This window comes from Chlorocebus sabaeus, chromosome 11, assembly GCF_047675955.1.
Source record: "Chlorocebus sabaeus isolate Y175 chromosome 11, mChlSab1.0.hap1, whole genome shotgun sequence".
NCBI classification, from domain to species: Eukaryota; Metazoa; Chordata; class Mammalia; order Primates; family Cercopithecidae; genus Chlorocebus; species Chlorocebus sabaeus.
Window position 1 is genome coordinate 103,318,575 of NC_132914.1, and position 25,896 is coordinate 103,344,470.

General features: G+C 47.4%; 1 protein-coding gene across 2 annotated transcripts in view; it reads right to left on the minus strand.

Moving 5' to 3' along the window:
- NUAK1 (NUAK family kinase 1) overlaps positions 1-25,497 on the minus strand; it is a 76,704-nt gene extending 51,207 nt beyond the window's left edge. The window contains exon 1 of one of the 2 annotated variants that reach the window (XM_008004516.3): positions 24,764-25,497. In XM_008004516.3, the coding sequence (XP_008002707.1) occupies positions 24,764-25,021 (258 nt within the window). In that variant the 5' untranslated portion in view covers positions 25,022-25,497. The remainder of the gene's footprint in view (positions 1-24,763) is intronic. The other variant, XM_008004517.3, reaches the window with a different exon arrangement.
- Positions 25,498-25,896: the final 399 nt, after the last annotated feature.

Consider the following 25,896-nt stretch of genomic DNA (forward strand, 5'->3'; position numbering starts at 1 on the left):
ACTTGAATTAATTCACCCCTGGTAAATAGAAAGTTTGCCTCCAACGGGTATCTCCCTAGTCCCAGCCCAAGGCGGGCCTGTGGATGAAGTGAGGCCAGGGAAGCTGGGTGCGGATGGGTTACTTCACAGTCTACACACACAACCCAGAGCATGAGAAAGCCTCTGGTAACACAAGAGACGCTAACACAGGCAATATCAGATTCAAAGAAAGACTGAAAATGCCAGGCTGTTTAGCTGAGACTGGAGTTGCCAAGCAGCTGTTTATTTTTGGACTTTCACGTCTCTGAAGCCAAATGCAACACCAAATCAGAATTCTAAAGTGCAACTGTTTTTCTTCCAGGTTACAATTGCCCTGGAGAGGGAGGGAAAGGGCTGGGCCAGAGGGCTGAGGTTGCTTACAACTTGGACAGCCTCAACCGGTAGCATCTGATCACTCTGACACTGTTTATAACAAGGCTTGGATAAGCTTAAGGTTCTGCAACTTTTATTTATCAACCTCCAAACCCAGAAGAACCCAAGCTAGTACTACTAAGAAATCCAGCATCTGCACCTTGGGCTCGTCATCAGTCACAGCAGCTCAGCCAAGGCGACTCCTATAAGCAGAGGGACTCGGATGATTACGCCACCGGCTCAGTTTCCTCACCTGCAAATGAGGACGATAATGGTACCAACCTCACAAGGTTGCTGTGGCAACATGGCAGATTGTGTATATGATGAATGGCAGAGAAGGCAAATAGTACCTATGGCAGAAGCCAAAATGACCACTGTTATCATCAGTGGATATTAGAGTTGTAAGGACTTAGAATGTTCTACACCAATCACCTCATGTTACAGATTGGGAAACTGAGTCCCAGGGAGGCTAAAGTACATACAGGCCCCAAGGTCATGAAGTTATCGGTAGCACTGGAATTGCAACAAGAGAGTCCTGATTCCCACTCCAGGAGGGATACACACTCTGAGCAAGGTCCTTCCTAACCAAATACTAAGCCACAGTGAGCAGCAGGGCTGAAACTGCCACAAAGAAATTCAACATTTACATGGGAGGCTGGCCCCAGTCACAGCCAAGGCCCCAGAACTGTTGCATCATTAATAAACCCAGATGGGAGTGGCAGATACTCTTCAGGGTGCTGACAATCATGACTTGTGTTGCAGCGTGGTGCATTTCACCTCCAACTATTGTCTGTCTTCACATAGCTTTTCCAGAGACGCTGTTTTCAGTTCAATTCTATCCAAACCTTCCTCCAATTTCTGAAAACTGATTTAATATCACCCATGAATACGCATACTTGGGAAGTTTCCATCCCATTATTTCTTAATTCATTGCAAACATTGCTTTTAAATAACTTCAGGCCACTACTGAATCCCTAACCTTGGGGACAATGAGCTAGGAACACAGAGACCTAAGAAGCAAAATTAGTTTTCCAAAGGGAAAGGAAATTAGTCAATTGAGTTTAGCTGATCCAGGTGAGCAGAACCAAAAAAACTTTTCTTCATTTCTTAATATGGTAAAATATAACAAGCAAAAAAGAGGCATGATTTTCTATCTTATTTCATACTTTAATCATGAATGGTTTTATAAAAAAGTGAAAGAGAAGATTCTGCAGAAGTTATTTTTATCCAGACAGAATCTCTTCTGTATAGAAAACTGATTTATAGCAATCAGGATGTACAAGACCTGTTGGATAGGGTGGGAGCAACGGTGCAGGCTGCAGTCTGTCCCCCAAAGCCTCTGGAGAGTACTCAGGAGCCCCTGAGGCCTGTCTCACTATCTCCTCACAAGCATCTTTTTCTTCGAAGAGAAGCTCTCATTGTCCATTATTCCTAGAGTTAACAGGCTGGTCCCTGCTCCCCAGCCCATTGCAAGATCGTCGGGAGGCTTGTCATCTCCCTCATTAGTGCTCCACAAGCCTGCCTGCTGGGATGCTCTTGCTCATTGCAAATGCACAGCCCCAAGAAACCGCAGGCTGAGCTCAGAGGCATGTGCTCGACCCCAGACGAGCATTTCCTGCCATCCCATCATGGGGATGAGCCTCGCCCAGTACTCAACTCTCAGTTCCTACCCTTAAGGAGGCTGGGGCAGGGGTCTGTGGTCATCTCAGAGACCCAAGTTGTGCCCTGGGTTGGGAAGTGTGCTCATGCCCCTAGACACGCACCTGCCATTTTATCTGCCAGGATCCTCCACACCCTGTCCTTGCCATTAACATTTTCAGTTGACCAACTCCTCTGCATCCATCTGCTACAGACATGGCCCATCCCCTGCAATGACCCCTTTGCAGATATGGGTCCCCTTTTATAACCTCGCTCACCATTGCTCATAAGCTGCATTCACATGAAAACCATTTCTGTTTTATGCACCATGGCATCTCCCGTACCGAGCATGCACCTAATGTATAGTATATACAAAAAAGCTGGAGCCTAAGTATTAAGAAGGACCCTTGACAAACAGAAAACCATAGTGGGACATCTGATCATTCCAGTCAACCTAAACCCCAGCCGCCTGCCCCTCAGCCTTCTTTTACTTGCTTACCTTTCAAATGTGGAATCCCTTGTTGTCCCAAAATCACTGAGCCTGAACATCCTCATCTTCCAAATGGAGATAATAACAGTGCCCACTCCAGAGGGGTTGGGGGTGATCCACAATCACAGCTAGCAATCATAATAATTACCAGTTATAAAGCCCTCACTATGTGCCAGGCCCTCAGTACCTTTCTGTTAAGCCTCTCAACCTCTCACTCATTAAATTCTCACAAAAACATTACTTCTGCCTTCTCAATGAATATAACCTGAGTCTGAGGGAAGTTAAGTAACATGCCTTAAGGCACATAAATAAATAGGAGATCTGGGTCTCCATATGCCAAAAGACCATACTCTTAACCTCTGAAGCACACTGACAAAGCAATCAGCACAGTGTCTGGCACATTACTATCATCCCCAACCCCTCCGGTGTTACATAAATACGAGCTGAATCAGAACCTCTGGACATGAAGGCCCCATCAAGGCCACACTGCCTTGTCCCCACCAGAAGTCCTTTTCTTAGCTAATATTTAAACCACTTCCATCTTCAAAAGCACACCTATCAATCAGTGTTCCTGCTGCTTTCTGTGGGACCAGGTGGGCAAAAGGCAGAATTGTATGGGAGAGGCTGGGAGGCATGTACCTAAAACGATGTGGGAATGAGTCAACTCCACAGCAAGCAATTTTGGAAAATCTGTTCTGGATAAGGCATTGATCCAGTCCTAGAGAACATGACCTTGACCTACTCTTCAAGTTGCCCACCATCCAATGGGAGAGGCCAGTAGTCACAGGGGGTCCTCCCCACCCAGCCCCTATTCACCCTCCTTTTGGTAGGAACACTCTGACTTCACTGTGAGGACTATCCCTACCTCCCAGATGCCTTTCGAAAGAGACCAAGATACTTCACCCTCTCCCATGCCAACAGGCAGGCATACGACTCTAGAGCTGGCCCTGGAGATGCTCTTTCTAAGTTCTCAAGAACCGTCCCAGCAAAGTGCTCTTTTGGGAGCCCACAGGCACATGATGTGTATACACAAAGATAGGGCCTCCTGAGAAGTCATTCCATGCATGGCTCCCTCATTTCTATCCCTGTGTCTTTCTCACGCTCCTAAATAAGAATCAGTTCAAACCAGAAAACCGAGTCTCACTTTGCTCAGCTATTCATTTTCCTGTTTCCAGAAAGAGCCAAGGCATTGTCGCTGCTGCCTCTTTCTCATACTGTGTGCCTTACACTCAGTCATCTCCTCCACAAAGTGGGCCTATTTCACTTGACTGGTGCTAGTTGAAATGCAGTCTTCAGGACCCACATAGATGTCATTTTTATAATAACTTCCTCAAACGCCACAAAATGCAACATTAAATTATTGTGGAGCTTTGTCCTGTTTCGGGGGAGGGATTCATTAAGGATAACACTGACCTACTTTGCACAAAGGTGCAGGAAGTGCAGCCGCATTCTCTGCCAAAGAATGTTCACACCTACAAAATATTTACCTGTCACTGTCCATGCTACATAATGACAGCTTAACAAAAGGGAAGGTCATTCATTGTCAATGCCCCAGACATAGCAAGCAGAGACTGCAAGCCAGGAACTGCCGTGTTCCCCTCTGTGTCCTCAATATCTAGGAAAGGATCTGGCTCTATAGTAGTGGAATTCCAATAAATATTTGTTGAGCTTAATTTTAACAAAAACGATGACTATCGTAAGTCTTAATTTGTATAAGAATTATTCCTTTCTTACACATCCACCCACTACCACCAACTTGGCCCAATATCTACAAGTTGCTGAAGTCGGGCAATCTACCCAGATTCCACTCTGGTTCAAGTGGCGTCTGTACTTGTGGCTAAGACCACAGATCCACGGAGGCAATGCCATGTTGCATGAATGACCTCCCACCTGTAGATACAATGTCATCCCACTTTCTTTTATTCCCACCACCACCACCCCATAAGACAGGCTAGAAATTTTGCAGGAGAGGAAAACAGAAACCGAAAAGAACTCCCCAAGTTTCCACAGGTCATGAAGGCCCCACCCAAGTTTCAACCCAGGTACTTAGATCCGATGGCCAATGCTGCTTCCACTGGACCACACCTGTTTCCACATTTGTCTAATCTATGGAAATGTGTGCTAAGGAAGAAAACACTCTTAGCCCTGGCATTGAGATGCTTCCTTTCTCTGGAGTGTAAAGCCTTGGGGGGGAAACTAGCTCAGATAGCGGATTGCTCAAATGTCATGGAAGGTCTGGTTGGAGAGCTAATCAGAACAATTTGAATGTGCGGCTAAGCAAGGACACTCCTTCCTGGATCAAGCGTTGCTTTGATGGCAATACTTTATAAGAACCATTCCCTTACAACAAAACTGTCAAATCCAGCAACCACAGGCCAGAAACATCCCTGCGGAACCCCGCCAAGCTGCTTTCTGATGTACTGTACACACAAATACCAATATTCCCCAGATGTTCTCCATGTAAAACATTTGGTTTGAAACACTGCTCTTCTTTCCCAAAACCTTTTACATTTGTTTAATGGACTCATACAGTTCAGCTAAAATATCCTGGAGCACACATCTGAAGCCAGCCCGACTCTAATGTGAGCATCCCATCTGTGGAAAAGACGAACAAGTAAATAAGACCGTCCTTCCCAAGATTTATGCTCCTTGCATCTTTAAGCAGGTCATAAAATGTAAGCTATGTAAGGATAATAATGCAAGTTGCTTTCAAGTGTGTTTCTGAGTCCATCTCAGTATTAATCTAAGACTGATGTTCCAACAGAGACTAGGTCTCGCATGCTAACGAGGGGACTAAATTCTACTTCTTACTGCCTCAAAAAAGAAATCTAAAAATCTGTCACCTGAGCAACATAGATGATTGAGATACAGGTAGGTTTTTCCTTGTTTTAATTATCCAAATACAGCAATAGCTTCTTTATGCCAAAACCACTATCCCTTAACCTGTAGTGTAAAACACAAGTAAGAGGTAGCAAAATAGGAAATGCACTTGACCTTGAGTCAAGAGACCCAGTTCAGCCACATCCTAACTGAGTGACCCCAACCAGCCCTATTTACCCCAAGGCAGCTCATTCTGTTACCCAGAAAACACAACTTCATGCCTGGAGCGCTATTCAGCCCTCAAGACTTTGGGGAAGGGAAATAAGCCCTTAGAAACGCCACTCAAAGAAGTGCCATGGATTCCACGCACAGAGCCCCTGCAGATGGTCACCCATAGCTTTCCCACTAACACAATTACGAGGAAAGCTTAGTCACAGAAAATCTGTAGGGAAGCTGGAAAAAATGGAATTAGAAAGCTGAGAGACACAGCCTCACTGACAGAAGCAAGATATGACAACTCACTTTCCCCTTAATCTTTAACTTTTCTGTATCTGGTGAGTTTTCAGTATTGAGCATGCACTATTTTCGCTAAGGGAAAAGAAGAATTTTATTTTTTAAAAAGGTCACAAAGAGGAATGAAAGTTAATGAGGGAGATGACAGACACAAACTATAAATAGGAGACATGAGAACTCCAAAACACAGTACAGAGGACCATTGAGGAGAATTGTCTCAAACTCATCAAGAAAAGGTTTTAATTACCTTCAAGGAGCTTTGTTTTAAGAAGGCAAGAAAGTGTGCATCCCGATGAGTTCCTAAAGAAATGCCTGCAATGTTTAAGAGGATTGGCTCTTAAATGGGTGAGCTTCAATTGTCTGGAAAAAATATATATTTAGAGCACTCTATTATAACTTATTAGTATTTCCACTTGACCAAAGCATCCCCAATTAACCAGCGTTCTCCATTCCGTTGACTGAGGCTCACGGCAGGCTGAACACTAGGGGCTGTTGGGCTACTCTCCGCTCTTACCACACCGGTCCACACAATGAGCCAACTACCCACCCTCATCTCAGCCAAGTCTATCGCTTCCAGTACGGCAGTCTCCACAGACCACGGCCTCCAACACGACCAGAAACTTACAGCGCCACTGCAACTGGCCCTCTGCTAAGGATAAGAAGTCCAATTTCAGACTTAGATTTGCCCTCATCATTGCCAAGAAAAGGCAAAGTGATGTGAGATGGCATACAGAAAATGCCCAATATTGTGCCCAACATCCAGTATATGCTCCAAAAACACTGGCTGTTCTTATCGTCTTTATTAGTATAATAATAACAAACAGACCTTATGCAGAGGTGTGTGCAAATACAAACACCACAATGAGAACTTCAAAATCTGAGACTCAGAGAATAATGTCGGGGGCAACGTGAGAAGGGGGCTGGGAGAAAAACAGCAGCTGTCGTCTCTTCTGAGAAGCCATTTCAGGTCACCCCACTAACAGAAGTCCCTCCAAATGTACTTCTGTAGCCCCCAGGGAATTGATTTCGCAGGATGGAATTATTTCCCTGAAATAAACAGACAGTCAAAGGTCACTACAACTGGGGCCTAAAAGAAAACAAGCCAGCTGCCGATTTACAGGCAGCCTATGATGCAAGATAGCAAGAGGTCTCGGCCCAGGTCCAGTGCAATGGCTTCAGACACACCAGTCCCACAGGGGCGAGGATGGAGGAGGGGGCTCACCTTCCTGTGAGCAAGGTTCCAGCTTGACCAGGCATGGATGGGGACACCTTCAGGAGAGCAGACCCTTGAACTTCTGCTGTCAGCACGCTCTAGCCAGTGGCTCTCAGCCCTAGCAGTGCATTACAGTGACCTACAGGTCTGTTTAAAAATACTGATACTCGGGTTCCTTCCCCAGACAGCCTCCTTTGGTTAGCCTGGGGGAAAGTCCATACGTCAGTGTTTTCAAAAGATCCCAGGTGATTCTCATGCTCAGCCGGGCCTGAGAACTAGTAGCCGCATAGTGGAAAGAACCCACAGTGGGGTCAGGTAGACCCGAGTTTTTAACTCCAATGCTCTCTTGCTTTCTTGAGCAGATCAGCCACTCTGTCTGAGCATCGGTTTCTTTTAACCCTAAAGTGAGGACGATCACCACTCCCCATCACAGTGTTGCTGTGAAAACCGTACAAGATAACGTATGTAAACTGCCTCATCTAGTGTACCTTGCAGAAGGCACACACAAGGTGGTTTCTAAATGTTAACCCCTCCTCATTTCAGGCTTCTCTTTTCAAGGTATTCCCATGTGGGATAGGAGTTCTAAGCAGCTCTCAGTTCTAAGGGGTCTCTTGCCTTTCTAAGTGGTTCAAAAAGGGTGGGAGGCTGGGCGTGGTAGCCCACACCTGTAATCTCAGCACTTTGGGAAGCCAAGGCCAGCAGATCACTTGAGGTCAGGCATTCAAGACCAGCCTGGCCAACATGGTAAAACCCCATCTCTACTAAAAATACAAAAATTAGCCAGGCATGGTGGCAGGTGCCTGTAATCCCAGCTACTTGACTGGCTGAGGCACTGGAATCACTTGAACCTGGGAGGCAGAGGTTACAGTGAGCCCAGATTTTCCACTGCATTCCAGCCTGGGGTACAGAGCGAGACCCTGTCTTGGGGGAAAAAAGGGGGGGTGGGGAGGAAGGTACATCCTTCCTGAAAAGCAGGTATGAACGAAACTGCTGACAGAACGGGTTGGTGGATCCCTACACACACAAAGCACACACACACACACACACACACACACACACACACACCCCTACTGGGTGAAACAGCAAAACTATGTAAAACCTGAGTCACAAGCAGCAAAAGTGAGGAAAATCCAATCTTAAAGATTTGCTTTGCTTTTCCCGTCTAGAAGAAAATCTATCTTGTGCGTGACACTTTCTCAGAAACTCTTTGCCTGTGCTTCTGCCTCCTCCATCAGACCAGGTGAAGTCTTATGCCCGGGTGTACGACACAGGGCTAGTGCACAGTAGGCCCAAGGGAATGTCCACTGAATAGTTAAGCTCCTTGCGGGCAGAGGCAGACATTTGTAGACGACCAACAGTGCTCATAACATCCACACGTGGTAATCCCCTAAACAGGCATTTCATAAGTATACCAGAACTTTGATTCCAAGCAACTAGCAGAAAAGGATAAAAAGGCACACTGGGCATTCAGGAGGCAGCTGCCCCAAGTCCAGTGGCCACGAGCAGCAGTATCACAGCAGTTCAGGATTTTCAGATCTTACAAGGAGTATAAACATGGGCAAGTGACTTAATTTTCTGTGCCTGTTTATCCACCTGAAAAATGGGGATGATAATGGTGTTCACCTCTTAGGGTTACCATGGGGATGAATTCAGGTCAGTGACTGACATGCTTAGACTACTGCCTGGCAAGTAATTGCTGCTATGTAATTGTTTGCCACTATTATTACTCCATGATTGGATAACAAGAAAGAGACCTCAAGTTTCAGGTCCAAATAGGAGCCCTCCATTTATCACAAGAGAAGGTATAGACTACAGAAAATGGTGTGGTGTATCCCCAAATGAATACAGCAACTGGCTTCCCGTTGTCCAGAGCTGTGTTCTCAAAATAACACATGGACTTCCCCCATCACATTCACTTGAGTTGCTTGGTTAAAATACAGAAGATACTCAGGTGTCCCTAAGTCCCACCCCAACCCTGTTGAATCAGAATCAGACTCTCTGAGGTCAGTGACAAGGATGGTATATTTTAACAGGTGCACCTAGGAGATTCCCAAATCCCTGAAAATTTAAGAGCCACTGGATTGAATAAGCTCCTTACCTAAAGCATCTATGTCTGTTTGCTCATCACTATATACCCAGAGCCTCGCACAGCACCCAGCCTGTAGTCCATGCTCGACAAATATCAGGTGAATCCACTCCATGGTTTCAACTCTATAAGTATGTGTTCCATTTGTTTGCAGGACCATTATGTGTTAGGCTCATGCAAAGCAATGCTGATTCAGGCAATTTCATTCATTCTAAAAATTGTTACTGGGTGCTTAGTGCATACCAGAAACTGTTCTAGACACTGGAGACACAAGAAATGTGATGAATGAGGTTGCTCAGAAATATAATACTTTATGGGCCATAATGCGTGCTATGGAGCTAATAAAGCAAGGTAAGGGGCCAAGTGTGTGCCACGTCCTCATTCAACCCAGTGTCTAGAGCAGCACTAGTCCTGCCCAGAACTTTCTATGATAATGGAAATGATCTATTCTGCAACATCCCATGATAGCCACTAGCTACATGGGGCTACTGGGCACTTAAAATGTGCCTGGTGCCACCGAGGAACTGAATGTTTTATTTAATTTAATTACAATTAATTTTAACTTTAATAGCCATATGTGCCCCTATCAGACAGTGTAGGTCAAGAATCAAAGAGGCAGATATGTGAGCTGGAAATTACAACACAAGGCAATATGAGCTATAAGGAGGGGAAGACAGAGCACCATGTGCTATATCAAATGCCTCTCACCCAATTACCAGATGCCCTAATGTTCTCTGGCTCTGGGAATTGAAAGAACAAGGTCAGGTACGAGGCATTGTGCTTGGGCTGGAATTTTTACAGCCCATGAGCAGTTGAAAATGGTATGCAGCCCAGCCAAGCCCCAGAGACTGCAGCTCAGGATCACACCATCATCTGCAAAGCCAGGCCACAGCTGCCAAAGAGATCTCTTTCCTCCCGTCATTCTGCTGATGGTCATTTTGTCCTTGGCTACAACGTCCCACTGGGCCCGAGACACTGCAAGGATTTTATGAGATTTCTTCGCTTCAAGCGTAAGCACGATTACAAGCCTCCTAAATTCCACCGGAAAATTGGTGGCTAATCCAAACATTTCATAAAATTAGAACTCACTGTGGGGCTGAATGGAATTCAGACTGTGCCGCCACCAGAGAAATACAAAATATTCATTATAATTTTTTCCTTCATGAGCTGTTTTAAGAAGCAAGTGCTTTTTCTGCTTGAAGCAGAGGGGTTGGGGGAAAGGAAGAGTTTTTGTTTTTGTTTTGTTTTCTCTGCGGTTTGCAAAAAGCATCACCAGATGAAAAAGTAAGGAATCCTGCCTGACTCCCCAATCCCTCAACTAGCAGGAATAATAACAAACCATCCCAATCTTAACTGTTCTTGCCTTTATAAAGGCAGTGTTGTTCCTGGAAAATGGGATTTTTTTTCCCGGAAAATTGGATTTTTGCTCCTTAATTTTTTTTCTTAGGCTTCAGCCCTAGAATTTTTATATCCTGAGATCTCATTAGCAGAGGAGATACTGCAATCATTCATGCATGCATATCAGCAATATTCACTTGCCAAGCACTGTTCTAGGCACTTGGGGTCCATCAGTAGGCAAAACTGATGAAAACCCCTGGCCTGGTGGAGCTTGCCTTTTAGTAGAGGAAGACAAACAGAAGAGAATCCAGCAACTGCCACTTTGAAACAATTTTGGCGCAAGGCATGAAGATTCATAAAATGCAGTTTCTAGAAGGGGCTTGAATGTAAGCTGCAAGGAAGGGAGCAGAAACGTCGTCTGTCTCACCATGGCTGTCTCCCTACCATCTAGAGTGGTATCTCACACAGAGAACGTACTCAATAAATATCTGTTAAATGGCCGGGTGTGGTGGTTCGTGACCATAACCCCAGCACATTAGGAGGCTGAGGCAGGTGGATCACCTGAGGTTAGGAGTTCGAGACCAGCCTGTGCCCCGTCTCTACTAAAAAATACAAAAGTCAGCTAGGTGTGGTGGTGCACACCTGCAGTCCCAGCTACTCGGGAGGCTGAGGCAGGAGAATTGCTTGAACCCGGGAGGTGGAGGTTGCAATGAGCCAAGATCACACCACTGCACTCCCACCTGGGCGACAGAGCCAGACTCCATCTCAATAAACAAATAAATAAATAAATATCTGTTGAATGGATAACAAATTCTAAAACAAAAATCTGGCCCAGAGCGCTCATCTTACAGATAAGTTAGCTGAAGCCATGGAGGGGCATGTCTTGCCCAAGGTCACACGGCTTAAGATGTGGCAGTGATGGAACCAGCAGTCAAGTCACCCAACATACCCAGACTCATAACACTCCACAGCCATTCGACAAATATTTATTGCATTCTGACTGCGTGCCAGGCACTGAACTAGGCGCTAGGAGGAAATAAATGAGTAAGACATAGAGCGACTGGGATCATGAAATTAAGTTCTTCATACTGCTATTTTCCCAAGTACGAAGGCAACTTCTCTGTGCTTTAAGTCCGGCTCCAACAGTGGTTGTAATCGCGAACGCTGAAGTCAGACGGTCCAGCCCTACATCCTGTGATCCCGGCTCTGTGACTTTGAGCAAGCGGTTGGACTTCCTCTAAGCCTCTGCTTCCTCATCTACAAAATGAATGTGATAATAATACAGGTTTGAAGGTGAAAAAGCGGGAAATAGTTAGAATAGTGCCTGGTGCACACTGATCACTCAATGATTCCTGCTATTAGGGTTGTTAGGGGAAGGATGCTCCCTCTGCCCTGGACCTTCCTGCACAACCAAGTAAGTGGAGACTTCCACTTCATTTTTCTCCTCTCTAGGATCTCTACTACCTGCTTCACGCCCACACACTCATTCGCTTCCTCCCTCAGTATTCCATTTGGTCCTGCCTGAAAAACAGATACCCACAAACCATGAGGAAGACGCAAAATGAGGTTCTCCTCAGGGCAGCAAGCACATCACTGCCCTGTCTTTCCAGGCAAACACGCTCACGGCTGGGCTTTGAGCTCATCAGAGAAACAGACCATTAGCCTCCTCCCCGCATGGCTTCTGCTAATAAAAGAAAGCGTTCACTTTCAAATCTACTAAGAATCACACAAGGTAATTATCTTGCCTCAAGGACCACTGAGAGCTTCTAAGGTTTGCTGGTATCTGTCTTAATTGATACTGAGAAAGCCCAGGCTGCCTAACGGATGTGTTTGATAGAAAGTAATAACATTCTGAGAGATTAAAGAAGAAAAAAACAACAACAACAACAAGAAATCAGTCTCCTTAAAAGGACCAGCAAGGAGGGATAAATGTGGACCACAAAGACTGAGGATCTTCAAATGTCAGGGTTAGATGTACACTCTAGAAGCAAGAGGTGGGTGAACTCACTGGGGCAGTATCTTACTCTCTGTTGCCTCCCCCTGTGCCTAGCACAGTGCTATTTGAATAAATATTTTTAAACCAGCTACCTGGGAGAGGCGGAAGGGAACACCTGCCACAAGAAAAAATGACAGTTATTTCTACTCTTTCTTGGGAAGCAGTCTAGGCTCATAATTTCGAGCTCAGACAGACATGGGTTGCCTTCCTGCCATCATCCCCAAATTACAAACAGTGGGGCCCTGGGCCTCAGTTACCTCTGGGCAAAGTCAGGTGACAGCATCTAGCTCATAGAATGGTTCTAAGAGTTCGGCGAGATGACACGGGCAATGCACTCAGCACAGGGCCTGGCAAATAAAGTGCTCAGTAAAGGTTAGCTTTATTTGTTCATCATCAAGGATGAAAGAGTAGTAAACATATGAGTCGAGTCTTCCCTTTAAGTGAGACTGCAAAAACATCCCTTCCCCTGGGGACAGGGCTCTCTTAAGTCTTTTCCTCATCCCTGGAATCTTGCCTCTAGCCTACCTGTCACCCAGGATCAAGAAGTCAAGCTCTCCTGCGTGCTCAATGTGCCCAGTCACTGCTAGAGCCTTGGGAAGACTAAGCGGTGTCCCCAGAGAGATCCTGAGAGCAGAGGCAGCCACGAGCCTCTGGCCTCACTGGGACCAAAAGCAAAGCCCCTTTAATGTCTAAACATTTAAGGAATGAGCAAAGATTCTTCTGAGCAGCCCAGCAGAACATGAGCTTACCCTCCTCTGAATCACAAATAACAACAAATAACACTGCTTGACAACTGGCTTCATGTCAGGCACAGTTCTCAGCATATGTGTGGCCCATGAGTCCTTGTGACGACCTAGGAGTTCAGTTCTATTACCAGCCCATTTTACAAATGACAAAACTGAGAGGTTCTTTGAGGATGAGCACATTCTTCTTTTTTTTTCCTTTTCTTTTCTTTTATTTGAGACAACTTCTCGCTCAGGCTGGAGTGCAGTGGTATGATCATAGATTACTGTGGCCTCCAACTCCTGGGCTCAACCAATCCTCCCATCTTGGCCCCCCAAAGTAGCCAGGACTACAGGTGCAGGCCACCATGCCCGGCTAACTTTTTAATTTTCTCATAGAGACAGAGGAGTCTCACTGTGTTGACCAGGCTGGTCTAGAGCTCCTGGCCTCAAGCGATCCCCCTGCCTTGGCCTCCCGAAGTGTGGGATTACAGGCAGGAGCAACCACACCCAGCATGGGTGAACATTTTCTGTCTCACATAAAGTCTAGTTCAGAAGCCACCTCATACACACGTTTAAGAAAGCCCTGGCTGCCTGGAGCTGAACAGAATGCATTCACATCCCACAGAACCAGAGAGCAGGGAAGGTGAGCAGACCTCCCTAAACGTAGGCTGACAATCTACATAGGGTGACTCTCCGTACACTTGCAAAGTCAGTATGAGAATGGAAGATACTTCCGCTTTCCCCAGCAAGGAGTCCTTCTGCCAAAAAGCAAGCAACAGGAAGTGAAGGCTGCCAGGGAATCCTAGGATTCTCTTCCTATGGGCTGGAAGGAACCCTTAAGGAGATTTTTGTCTCAGCCCCTCAATTTACAAGTGAAGCAAGTGTGTGCTCGACACAGCGGCACCTACTGTGTGCAATGCCCTGTGCCCAGGCTGCTGCAGGGACAGACATGGCCGAGACCCCATCTTGCCTTTCCAAAGAGTCCTCCTTCCAAAACTTTGGATTTACAGACCATTCACTGTTGGCAACACACTTTTCTAAGAACTCGACATACAATTTGTTAACCCTGCAACTCCCATTTCACAGATGAAGAAATCGAGTCACAGCTGACTATCTCAAGGCTACACAGGAGGTTCATGTTCTTTCAAATCCAGGAAGCCTAGCTCTAGATTCTCTCTTGTCTTCCTCTTCTCCAGATTCTCTCTTTTCTTCTTCTTCTTCTTTTTTTTTTTTTAAATGCAGAGACTCATTCTGTCACCTAGGCTGGAGTGCAGTGGTGTGATCTCGTCTCACTGCAACCTCCACCTCCCAGGTTCAAGAGATTCTCCTGCCTCAGCCTACTGAGTAGTTGGGATTACAGGTGCGTGCCACCGTGCCTGGCTAATTTTGTATTTTTACTAGAGATGGGGTTTCGCCATGTTGGTCAGGCTGGTCTCGAACTCCTGACCTCAAGTAATCCACCCACCTCGGCCTCTCAAAGTGCTGGGATTACAGGAATAAGCCACCACGCCCGCTTCCTCTTTCAATGTGTAGATTGGACGGTTCACTTCCCTTCCATGATCCTGTAGAAGACTGGGATAGGAGTGACCTTTGGCAGTTGAGGTGAACCGCACGTGAGCTGAGCCTAGTTCATGGTGAAATGGCAGCAGCCAGCAAGGCTTCGTTTGAACCTGCTGCAATCGAGCATCTTTGTGGCCCTCGAGCCACATGAATAATGGGAGCCTGACACAGGCAGAAGTGAATGGGGTCCCGCTGGAGATACTAAGAGAAGCAGGAGATACTAAGAGAAGCAGCGGCTACCTTTTTTAAACAGGGAAATTGCCCTTCAGCCAAATAGATGAAAGTTGAGCCCTAAGCCATTCACCATTCCCCGCCCTTCCAAGGAAGGAGCTAACACCTACCACAGCCTCCTCTTAGCGCTTACCCCTGGAAATCTCAATATCTCTAATGAAAGTAAGCGAAGTGGAATTCTTTTCTCAAATTTAAAAGGCAAATCATGATGGTGTTTTTTCAAGACATACATTAACTCCGCACCCCAGCCGGTTTACCATTCTTAAAGTACTTGATTTACAGTCCAGAAAGAAATGTTTTGAAAATCTTGCAGACGCATTTTGCATAGAGCTGATTTACCCGGGCTTCTCAGATGGAGGGCTGGACTCTCCGAAGGAAGCCGGGCCAGTGTGGGAGTAGCCCGAGGAGGCTGCTGAGCTCTGAAAAACTGCCCACCTGGAGCAGCCTCCAAGGGTGGGAAATGGGTTTGGGATGGGCTTGAGCTGCCTCTCCAGCTGCGGTGCAGAGCTGTCACTGAGAAGCACCCGGCAATGCTGTGTACACAATGCAAGGGGAGGCGTGATCCAGACAAGGAGGAGGATGGAGCCCCAGGGCCTTCCCTGATGACTCCTGCCTTCACAGAACTCTCCCTTCTCAGGATTGCTGGTGCTTCTTCCTGCAATTGTTCATTCGATCATTCATTCATCCTTACTGAGCACCCACTAGATGCCTAGCGCTGGGCTACAGGCTGGGCTGCAGTGACGAGTGAGACAGACAGCAGCCCGGCTGCCTTTCTAATAGACAAGGAAGAATGGAGCCTACACATAGTCCAACACACACTCTCCATGTGCTCAGAAGGACACAAGTCACAGGGCTGAAACAAAGGAGTAAGGAAGTGGTGGTCTGAAGACCCAAGCAGGAGCCTCGAAGGACATGGTAAATTCAGACTTTGGTTCCCATGCAACCCATGGGAGGATTTTAAGCATGAAGAGCCATGAGCCAAGATAAGAAGGTCACTGGGTACTCCACCCTAGCACTTCTCCCTGAAACAGTAATATTAGCTCTAGTTTTCAAGAACCTACTATGCACCAGGCTCTGTGCTGGAAGCTTCCAAATCCTATTTCTGATGGTAATCTCACTCGGTAGGATATTTCGCACTTGGTAGGATATTTCATAGCTGCATTTTCCAGATGAGTAAACAGAAGCCAGAGAAAACGAGCAGCTTACCTGGGACCATCTAGCTCCTGGCTAGCAGGACAGAATTTGAACCCAAGTCTGTCTGATTTGACAGCTGGGATTTCTTCTTCCACACCTCATTCCTTTTTTTTCCTTTTTTTTTTTTTTTTTTTTTTTTTTTTGAGATGGAGTCTGCCTCTGTCACCCAGACTGGAGTGCAGTGGGACAATCTTGACTCACTGTAACCTCTGCCTCACAGGTGCAAGCGATTCTCCTGCCTCAGCCTCCCCAGTAGCTGGGATTACAGGCATGCGCCACCATGTCTGGCTAATTTTTATACTTTTAGTAGAGATGGGGTTTCACCATGTTGGCCAGGCTGGTCTCAAACTCCTGACCTCCGGTGATCCACCCGCCTCGGCCTCCCCAAGTCCGGGGATTGCAGGCGTGAACCACCATACCTGGCCTCGACACCTCATTTCTATACTCAGATTATTGCATTCTTCTCAGATTATTCCAGATGTCTGAATCTAATAGCCCCAACTAAATTCTAGGTATCTCAGTGGCAGGACTTGTAACATCCTCCTCTGAAAGTCCCTATGGTGCTGGACACATTGTTAAGCACATATTAAATACATCTATCTGGTTTATTGCTAGATTGAAAAGAAGAGCAGGTGTGTTGAGCCCCAATGTGGGGACGTTATATCTTTTTTATGGGGAAGCTTCAGTCACAGAGTATTGACAAGTGGTAGCTAAGAAGAAGAAGAAAGCAAGCTACCACCAGGGCTGCCAAGCACGGATGTGCAGATCATACACGTACAAGGCACCAGCCAATGCACAGGTGAATGGGCCCCAGCCCACGTCGTTCTCACAGAGCCACTAGTCAGAGAGGGGCTGCTTCTGGCCAGCACATAAGCCTTTTCATATGTATCCACCTAGAGGAGGCCTTTTTTTAATTAGCGTCAAGGTGCCTTGTAGAGTAGCAATGGCCCTGGCTGCATCTATTGTGCACCTACTGCATGCCAGGCACCAGGCAAAAGGCTTAGCTATGTCACCTCGGTGCTTCCTCTCAACAATCCATAAAAGAAGAACTATCGTGAGCCGTAGCAAAGAATCCAGAGGTTAAAACTTAGTAACTAGCCCAAGGTCACACAGCTGTCAAGGGGTGGGCTGGCATATGGACACAGGCAGCCTAGCCCTGGAGCTCTGTATGTTGACCGTGGTTGGCAGGATATTGTCTTTGCTCCTTTCACAAAATGAGTGGGAGATTTCTGTGGAACCAGAGGTTGCAATCTTAGAGGCCTGAGAGATACAGGCTTCCACCCCTTTCCCACTCTCCACCCTGTGCCCTCCTTTTTTAAGTTATTACCAGCTTTATTGAGATGTAATTCACATATCATACAATCCACCCATTTAAAGTGCAAAATTCAGGGTTTTTTAGTACATTCAGAGTGGTGCAACCATCATCACAATTTTAGAACATTTTCAGCATCCCCCAAAAAACTCCATACCCATTAGCAGCTACTCCCCATTTACTCCCAGGCCCACTCATCTACCCTCTGTCTGTACGGATCTGTCTCTTGTGGACATTACACACAAACGGTATCTGTGGCCTTTTGTGTCTGGCTTCCTTCACTGAGCATAATGTTTTCAAGGTTCATCCACGCTGTCGCATGTATTAAGTACTTCATTTCTTTTTACTGCTGAATAACAGTCCAAAAATATTCCATAAATAAAATTATGGAATAGATCATAAATAATATTCCACAAATGAAATGGACGTGCCACATTTTATTTATCCATTCATCAGTTCCTTCCACTTTGGGGCTTTTATTAATAATAATGCTCTATGGATATTTGTGTATAAGTTTCTGTGTGGACACATGTTTGCATTTCTCCTGGGTAAACCTAGAAGTGGAACTGCCCAGCCCTGGTTTTCACATGCAGTTAAAAGTTTACTGAAGAGTTTCACTGTAAAGCCAACATCTGGCTGCTCCTGGGCTGTTTCCAGGGAATTTTATCAATTCAGCCAGACTCCATTCACGGTGGGTCATCTGGCCCGGCCCCTCCTACTCTGAGGCCTGGGATCCTCTCATTCCTGTACTCTACAATGTCGTCTGGGCCAGTACGATGATAAATGCATTGTGCTTTAAAGCAGATACTTCACAAATCATAACTTACAGATGCTCCAGGACTTTCATGTGGGAAAGACAAATGAGACTTCTGCTGTCTGACTCTGGAGCCACTGAGGACAGGAAGCCACAGCCAGAAACCTGACAAACCCTGGATATACGTCTCTCCCTAACAAATGCATGTGCAAACGTAACAGAAGGGGAATTCGTGCAGAGAAGGGCCTGCCTGTCTTTTCAGACTTTGCTCTGTAACCTGCCATTCATTTCCAACCACTGTCTTTCCTTACCTACAAATCTGAAGTTCCTTGAGGTCTGGAAAGGTAACGTACAACTTCTACGCCTCCCAAGATATTCTCTCGCTCAACGTATTCACTTCAGTTCCATCCTACAAGCCTCTGTTGAGGACCTACTATGGGCTTGGCACCACGCGAGGCATTGACAATAAGTAGCTATGCAGGATGGATTCAAGACACACGGGACACAGCGACACACAAGATACCTTGACTCAAACCCTTATCTCCTGCTGCTTCCCAGGAGGAAGTAAGATCAACACATACTAGCATGGTGTGGGGGCATTTTTGTCTGCAGGCAGGGAAGTGAACCCGCTTACCCCTCAAAGCCCCCTAGGGACTCCAGGGTCTGAGGCTGCTTGGGAAACAAAGAACTCTGTGTGTGTCCAGGTGAAGAGCTCGCTGACCTGATTCATTAAAACAAGCTCCTCCAGGTCCAACAAACAGACCAAAAAACAGACGGCTCACCAGAAGCAGGCAAATCTCATCTCCCTAACTTGGCTCTGATTCTTATCTTCCCAACTCAACTCTTGCAAAAACTCCCTGCTCCAAGCCAGCACACCAAACTGATGGGCTCAAGGCCCACTGTGATCAGAACCCAGCTCAGACATCTCTAGAGGGAGAGTTAAGGTCAAGGTCTCTGCATTCACATTGCCCGGGTCCAGGCCTGGCTCTGCTGCTGCCTGTGACCTTGAGCAAGCTAGTTAACCTCTCTGGGACTTCAGGATCTTCATCTGGAAAATGGGATGATAGCAGAATTGTTATGAGGATTAAATCAGTTAACATGCACCTAGCATGTTATAAGCACTCAAGAAGTATTAGTTGCTATTATTTGCATTAGCATCAATTATTATTATTACCCCCATCCCACCTTACCAATCCTGCCCTCCCATTGTGTCCCAGCACAAACCTTGCATTCCGAGTCACCTGGAATATTCACCTTCCCCCAAACACAAGTGAATGAATGCCTCGGAAAGCCTCACACTTCAGTCATCTGAAACCCAAATCAAGGGTTATTTTCAATAGCACTTGTCCTCCCATTAGCCGGAGAACACTTTCTAATCCCACAGTATGCCCTGGCCCCTCCTCTAGATCCCCTTCCAGAAGGGTGGGGGATCACCCCATGGCTGCTCTTCTGGCACCATTAGCAAAGAACCACACCCAAATCCAGAGGTCACCAGCTGTGCAACATTAAGGAAGGTTCTCAATTCCTCTAGCAGCAACGGGTTTCCAAACAGACTCGTTTGGAAACTGGTCGGACACCATCCAGCTGTCTGACCCTTGGCAAGTTACCTCACCTCCCTATGTGTCATTTTCCCCATCTGTAAAATGGGTCTCACTACTTTACACCTCACAGGGTTGCTGTGAAGGTTAAGTGAGGGAAAATGTCTCTAAAGCACTTAGCACAGTGCAAGGTACCACAAGCTCTCAAAATATCAACTGGTAGTAAATAATGGCAGCAGCAGAAATATGACTCTGTCCAGGATCAAACTCAGTTTGATGAGCTAAGCTTCAATGAGCTGTCATCCAACTTGAAAATCACCTGAAACAATCGAATCCTCTATGGAAGAGTTACTCATGCCTAGTAACTACTTCCGCCTTCTCTTTCACCAGGCTGGAAGCTCCCTGGGTCTTACTCATTTCTATGTCTCAGCGTTTAACATGGTGAGTAGCATATGGCGGATGGTAATAGATCTTCGTTGAACTGAACAGAATTAGTTCAATGTTTGTAAGTACATTTCATCTTTGCTACTAGATTATAAGTTCTTTAAGAGTGAGGCCCATATCTTTCTCCAGTAAAGATTTATTAAATGAGTGATGGAAAAACACCAAACCAAGAATCAGGTTTCTAAGATCAAGCTCAGTCATTCAACAGCTGTGCAACCTCGACAAAGTCACTTAACACTTCTGCTCCTTATTGGTCCCGCCTCGAAGATGAGAAGTTTGAACTACATGTTTGCCATGGTCCCTTACATTCTAAAACTGGATTTGGGCCTTAGCTGCAACATGGCACTTCTGCCACCATGCATGTGACGTCAACACACCCTCCGGTTTGGCAGGCCGGCTTGCTAATTTACCTCCCTGATTTGCAGTTTTCCAGCAGGAAGCTATGAATAGCTTTGGGCCAGTGCTTAAAACACCCATTTTTGGTCAAAACACTTGGCTTGCTAGGTGAGGACGCCCCATCACCCAAGCTAATGCTCTAGTGGCCAGGGGCAGCAGGGCAGACTGTGGGGGAGGGGCACACACTGACCACCAGTCTTGCCACTCCCATCCCATACTCCCTGCCAGAGACCCTGCCTCCAGCTCACACCATACCACTTACTGCTCACTAGAGACAACCTGGTACAGGGAGGAAGTTGAACTTGGCCCCTTGACATAGAGGTGATCACAGGACATAAAATTGTGTGGTTTTGGTTTTGTTTTTGTTTTTCTTTTTTTTTTTTTTTTTTTTTTGCAATGCTTTGTGTGGCCTGCAGGTCCAGGGGGCTTAGCTCAAGGAAAATGCATGCTGAATTATGACAGAGAGGCTTACCCGACAGGCCTGCCCAAAACTGTATCAAAACAAAAGTTGTGCAATAAACAAGGCCCAAATTCAAGACTTGAGAAATGCATTCAGATCCTATCTGAATCTGGCTAATTATCTCACCTTCCTATGGACACACCTCCCTAATTAATTTGGTATTTATTTTATTACTCTGAAAAGTTGATTATTTCTTCTATCTCTCTCTGCATGACACAATGCATTGTGTCTCTCTCATGGTCTTAAAATCTAATGAAATCCTAAAACAAGATGAGAAAAAAAAATCTGCTCAAAGGAGGAACTAAATTGATTAATGTCCCCTTTTGAGGTTTTATATAGATCACTGTATTCAGTTCTCACAAGTCCATGAAGTTGGTACTCTTAGTAGCTCGTTTTACCGATGAAGAAGCTGAGGTTTCAAAAAGTCGCATAGCTTGCCAAAAGACACAAAGCTAGTAGGAGATAGATCAAGGATTTGAATGTAAGCCAGGGCTCTTAGCCTTTCTGCAAGAGTGCCTCATTTTTGAGCTTGTTCATCTCTGGAACAAGCCACTCTGAGTCCTGGTCTTACGGACATGCTTTAGCAGAGGCCGCAAGACTGCAGGAGGATGCCTGGATGGCGCACACGGTCGCACCAGCTGACTCCAAGCATCTCATTCTGCACTTTTCTTCAGAACTGCCTTTAGCGGCACATAGAAAATGATGCTGTGTTGTGTTGTGTTGTGTTTTATTCGGAAGGTCCTTCCAGGTATGCAATTAAAAACCACCACATCCTCATTTTTTTGAAACTTCTCTCCTCTCTGAAAAGAGCCCCTGCTTTCAACAGGGATGTTGATTTCACAGCATTCCATAGAGCCCCGTACCCGGCACCTGTCTTGGGCCACTCACATTAGTAAAATACGTTAGAACCACTGCTCCTCTTGAGAGAGGCTGTAAAAGGCACTGGTGCAAATGAAAATAAAGCATCACTTCAAAATTCTACCCAAAGATCAAAAGGCTAAATTAAGAGAGCGCCCTTTCAGTTCTCCTCAACTGCACCTTCAAAGCAAGTTATGAATGTTTAGCACATCATCGGTACCAGAAGAAAACTCCAAGTTCATATTTTAGATGAAAATTTCTTGCTGCTCTTAACAGGTTCTGAGTCACCAGGCACTGTATGGGCAAGAACAACTCGTTGACCAATTTTTTGTGTGTTTGGTGTTATTTTCTGTTCAGCCAGTCACAGGAAATTCTCCACTTGACAATTCCTGTTTCTCACTTAAGTTCTTAACACCATCCGTGAGCAGTGTGCTAGGCAAGGGGAGAACAGGGGGCCAAGGGGACTTCCCTTCCCCAAACCTCAGTTTTCCCATCTATTTTATGCAAGGTTGTCACCCAGGGATCTGGCTAACATTCTACAAGCTTAGCTATCAAGGAGAAAGCAGCCCCGTGAATAAATGAAGCATTTTAGAGACTGCCAGTTTCTGGGAGTGGGTCTGCTGCCAGATTTAAAATCTGTACATAATTTTGGGGTAAAACTAGAGATTTAGCTGAAATTAACAGCACAATGGGAAACTGAACTAGGGCTGAACAATAACACAGCGGGACTTCAGACTTGTGGCTGGTAAAGAAGCCTCTCTCGTTCTCAGGGCGCCCCCTCGTGGCCTCTTGACTAAATCCTGACGGAATGTTCAGTTTCTGCAAATAAGAGAAAGACATCCCCCAAAGAGAAAGGCGGACTGCTGCCTACTGATGCAAATGCCTTTCACTCTAACCTAGTCTGTGGATCAGGCAGTTCGAAGAACGCCTGACAGGAAGTCCCACTGATGCTCAGAAAGGCGTCTGCCATAAGACAAGGGTTCGTTCTTTAGAAGGGTCTGAGGCAGTGCCCCAGCATTTAGACTTTGGGGTCCCTTCACAGACCCCAGGCACACCCTTACCACTTCAACAACCCCTCATAGTCTCACATTCTCAACCTGCAACTCGAACTGGGTCTGTTTTTCATTATTCTGCTTCCCACCTTCCCAGTGCGATTCTTCAGCAGCTATTAAGACAACATGAGCAGGGAGCTAAGCTTAGTTTTTGCTTATTCAACATCCAGCCTGGGGAATATCACCTCAGAAGAAAAGCATGAATGAAGCGCACATGTCCCAGCCTCTTCTTCCACAAACCTGAAAATGCCTTCATCAGAGGCCACCCCTACAACCCTCCCCTGTAACAATTTCATCCTACAAAAATGGCACCTGCCCAGAGTGAATTCTCAACTACTTGCTTGCTGTAGAATTTATTACAGAGCCAGCTTTAAAAAGAAATGTACATCTCAAATTTCCAATTAATTGATAACAGATTTTTTAAAAATAACGTTATGGGATGAAGTTATATAGACTCAAACATCGAATCTGAGAAATGGGTTGGGAGGGCATTATCCAGGTATCCAGATATTTGAGAATCTGGGGACTGAACTTTGCTGACTGGCACCCCCATTTTTTTCACAGAACTGTCCCTGCCCAAATGCAAAAGAAACATGTCAATATTAAGCTGCTATTTGACAGCTCATTTTTCTTTTTTCCTGCAGTCATGTGTTGTTTATAAGCAACCCTGAGCCCCCAAAACACTCCCAAAAGTGCACACAAGGAGTCCCATAACTAGTTTCTGACTTTGGCCCTAAATCGATTAAAATACATCTGATCTGTTTCAAATCAAAGAACCATGTTAATTTTCTGCCACACACCACACAAAATCTTTCTGCAACAGTCAGTCACTTTGAACCCAACTCTCTAGCCACAAGCAGTGTGGATTTCAAGGGCCTGTTCTGCAGAAGTGAAAATAACAACAAACCAAGGCTGGGACAAGGCAGACAGACCCTAAGGCACTCAAAGCACTTCTTGGAGCTGTGCAAATGGTGCCAGGACCCTGGCAGGGTGTCAGCTGTCACAAGAGCAGCAGGGCCAGACCCCTTCAGCAGTTTGGTAGCCCTGCAACCAGGAGCTGAAACGCAATTGAGCCTGCTGCAACTAAGCACAGCTATCTATGTAGCTACCCATGCCCTGGACATTTCACTCCTCCCAAAGCCACGATGCAAACTGTTAGAATCCTCAGACTTGCAGTAGTCTTTATTTTTGCTCCCTAACCTTGTCTCAAAAACAGGCAGGAGTCGCCCTCCCTTGCAGCCACAGCATCATCAGGGCAATGCAGAGTCTGAGTGGGAGGATGCAGAGCAAGGGGCTGCGGACAGATGGGTGCAATGGGGTAGGGACACCCACAAAACACGGGACCTGAGGGGCTAGCTCCTAGCTGGGAATGTGGTTATTTGGAGAGTTGTGGAAATAAGGCATTTCGGGGCATGGTCTGAATGTGTGCCTGCGAGGGAGACCCCGGCCGTCCCAACGCTGCAAAGTGTTTGCAAATCTAAAACATTCCTTTGCTGCTGGGATTAAATTTTTTAAAACAAACCAAAAAATAAAATAAAATGTGTGCAGACAGGATGTAACAAGTGTTTCAGGACAGACACACGCCTGAGTCACGGGGTGCTGGGGAAAGAGTGAGGAGTCTGTCTCGGGGCTTCCCAATGAGCCCCCTCTCTGTCAAGAGAGCCCTAGGGCGCACAGATCCCCGCCTCGCACGCCATCGGTCCCCAGCCGCGTCCAGCCAGCTTCCCCCGCACCCTCCAGGATTGACCCACTCACCACTCGGCCCGAAAACCTCTCGGTGGCCCTTTTGACTTTGCCGTAGGTGCCTTTGCCCAGGGTCTCCTGCAGCTCGTAGCGGTGCTTCAAGTTGTGCTTGTGGTGATGCCGCTTCACCCCGTGAGGCTTCCTGGGCTCCGGGGCGGCCGCCGCCGCGGGGGCTGCAGTCGCCCCCGCCACCGCCTCTCGAGGAGAGCCCGGCGCCCCCAGCCCCAAGTCGGGGCGGTCCCCAGCCACGGGCGCGGCGGCCCCTTCCATGTCCAAGCGCGGGGCGAGCCGGGCTGCAGAGGGCAACACCGGGCACAGCGCTGGGTTGTCGTGGTCCCCACTAAGGGAAGCCGCGGTACGCTCAAGGTCGCCCCCGCAGCATCAGGGAGGCGGCCCGATCCCGCTCGGGCTGCGGCTCGGTCACTGGCGGCGGCGGGGACTGCACATCTGGCGCCCGCGGCGCGCACGGTCCGCGCACCGCCCCCCGGCCGCGGCGAACTGTGGAGCTTCGGGCGAGGTGGCGGCGGTGGCAGGGGAGGCGGTGGTGTTTGCAGGAAGGAGGGGAGAGGGTGGCTCGGAGCGCAGGAGGGGGAGTGTTATGTGGGGCGCCGCGCCCCCCAACCCCTCCCCTGGAGGACGCGCAGACGGGTCGGGGGCGGGGACGGCGCTCGCGCTGCCCCGGGGGAGGGGGAGCGAGGGGCGGTGCAGCTAGGGCTTCCCCCACCTCCCTGCAGCCACCCCGGGCCGGGGCCGCCGTGAGCTGGGAGGGGGATGGGAGCGTGTAGCGACTCGCCCTTTGTGCTGCGCGGCGTAGGCCACGGCGGCTGCGGCGGCGGCCAGGGGGGCTTTGTCCTCGCTGGGCCGGAGGGGACCGGGAAATTCCAAGCTGGGCGCCCCCTCCCCGGGCGCTCTCGGGCTCGCCAGTCGCAGCTATCGCGGGCCCTCCGCCGCCTGGGGCTGTGGCTCCGGCCGCTCGGCCTGGATTCCTGCTCGCACCGGGACGGCGGTTGCGGCTGACCGAGCCCCGGGGCTAGGGAAGCTAGAGCGCCGCGAGCCGGGGGCCGCCGGGACCTGCTCGCCATCCGGCCTGGGGCGCCGCGGGTCCGGGCGCCCCTTCATTTTCTTGTAGGTGTCGCCGCGGCCTG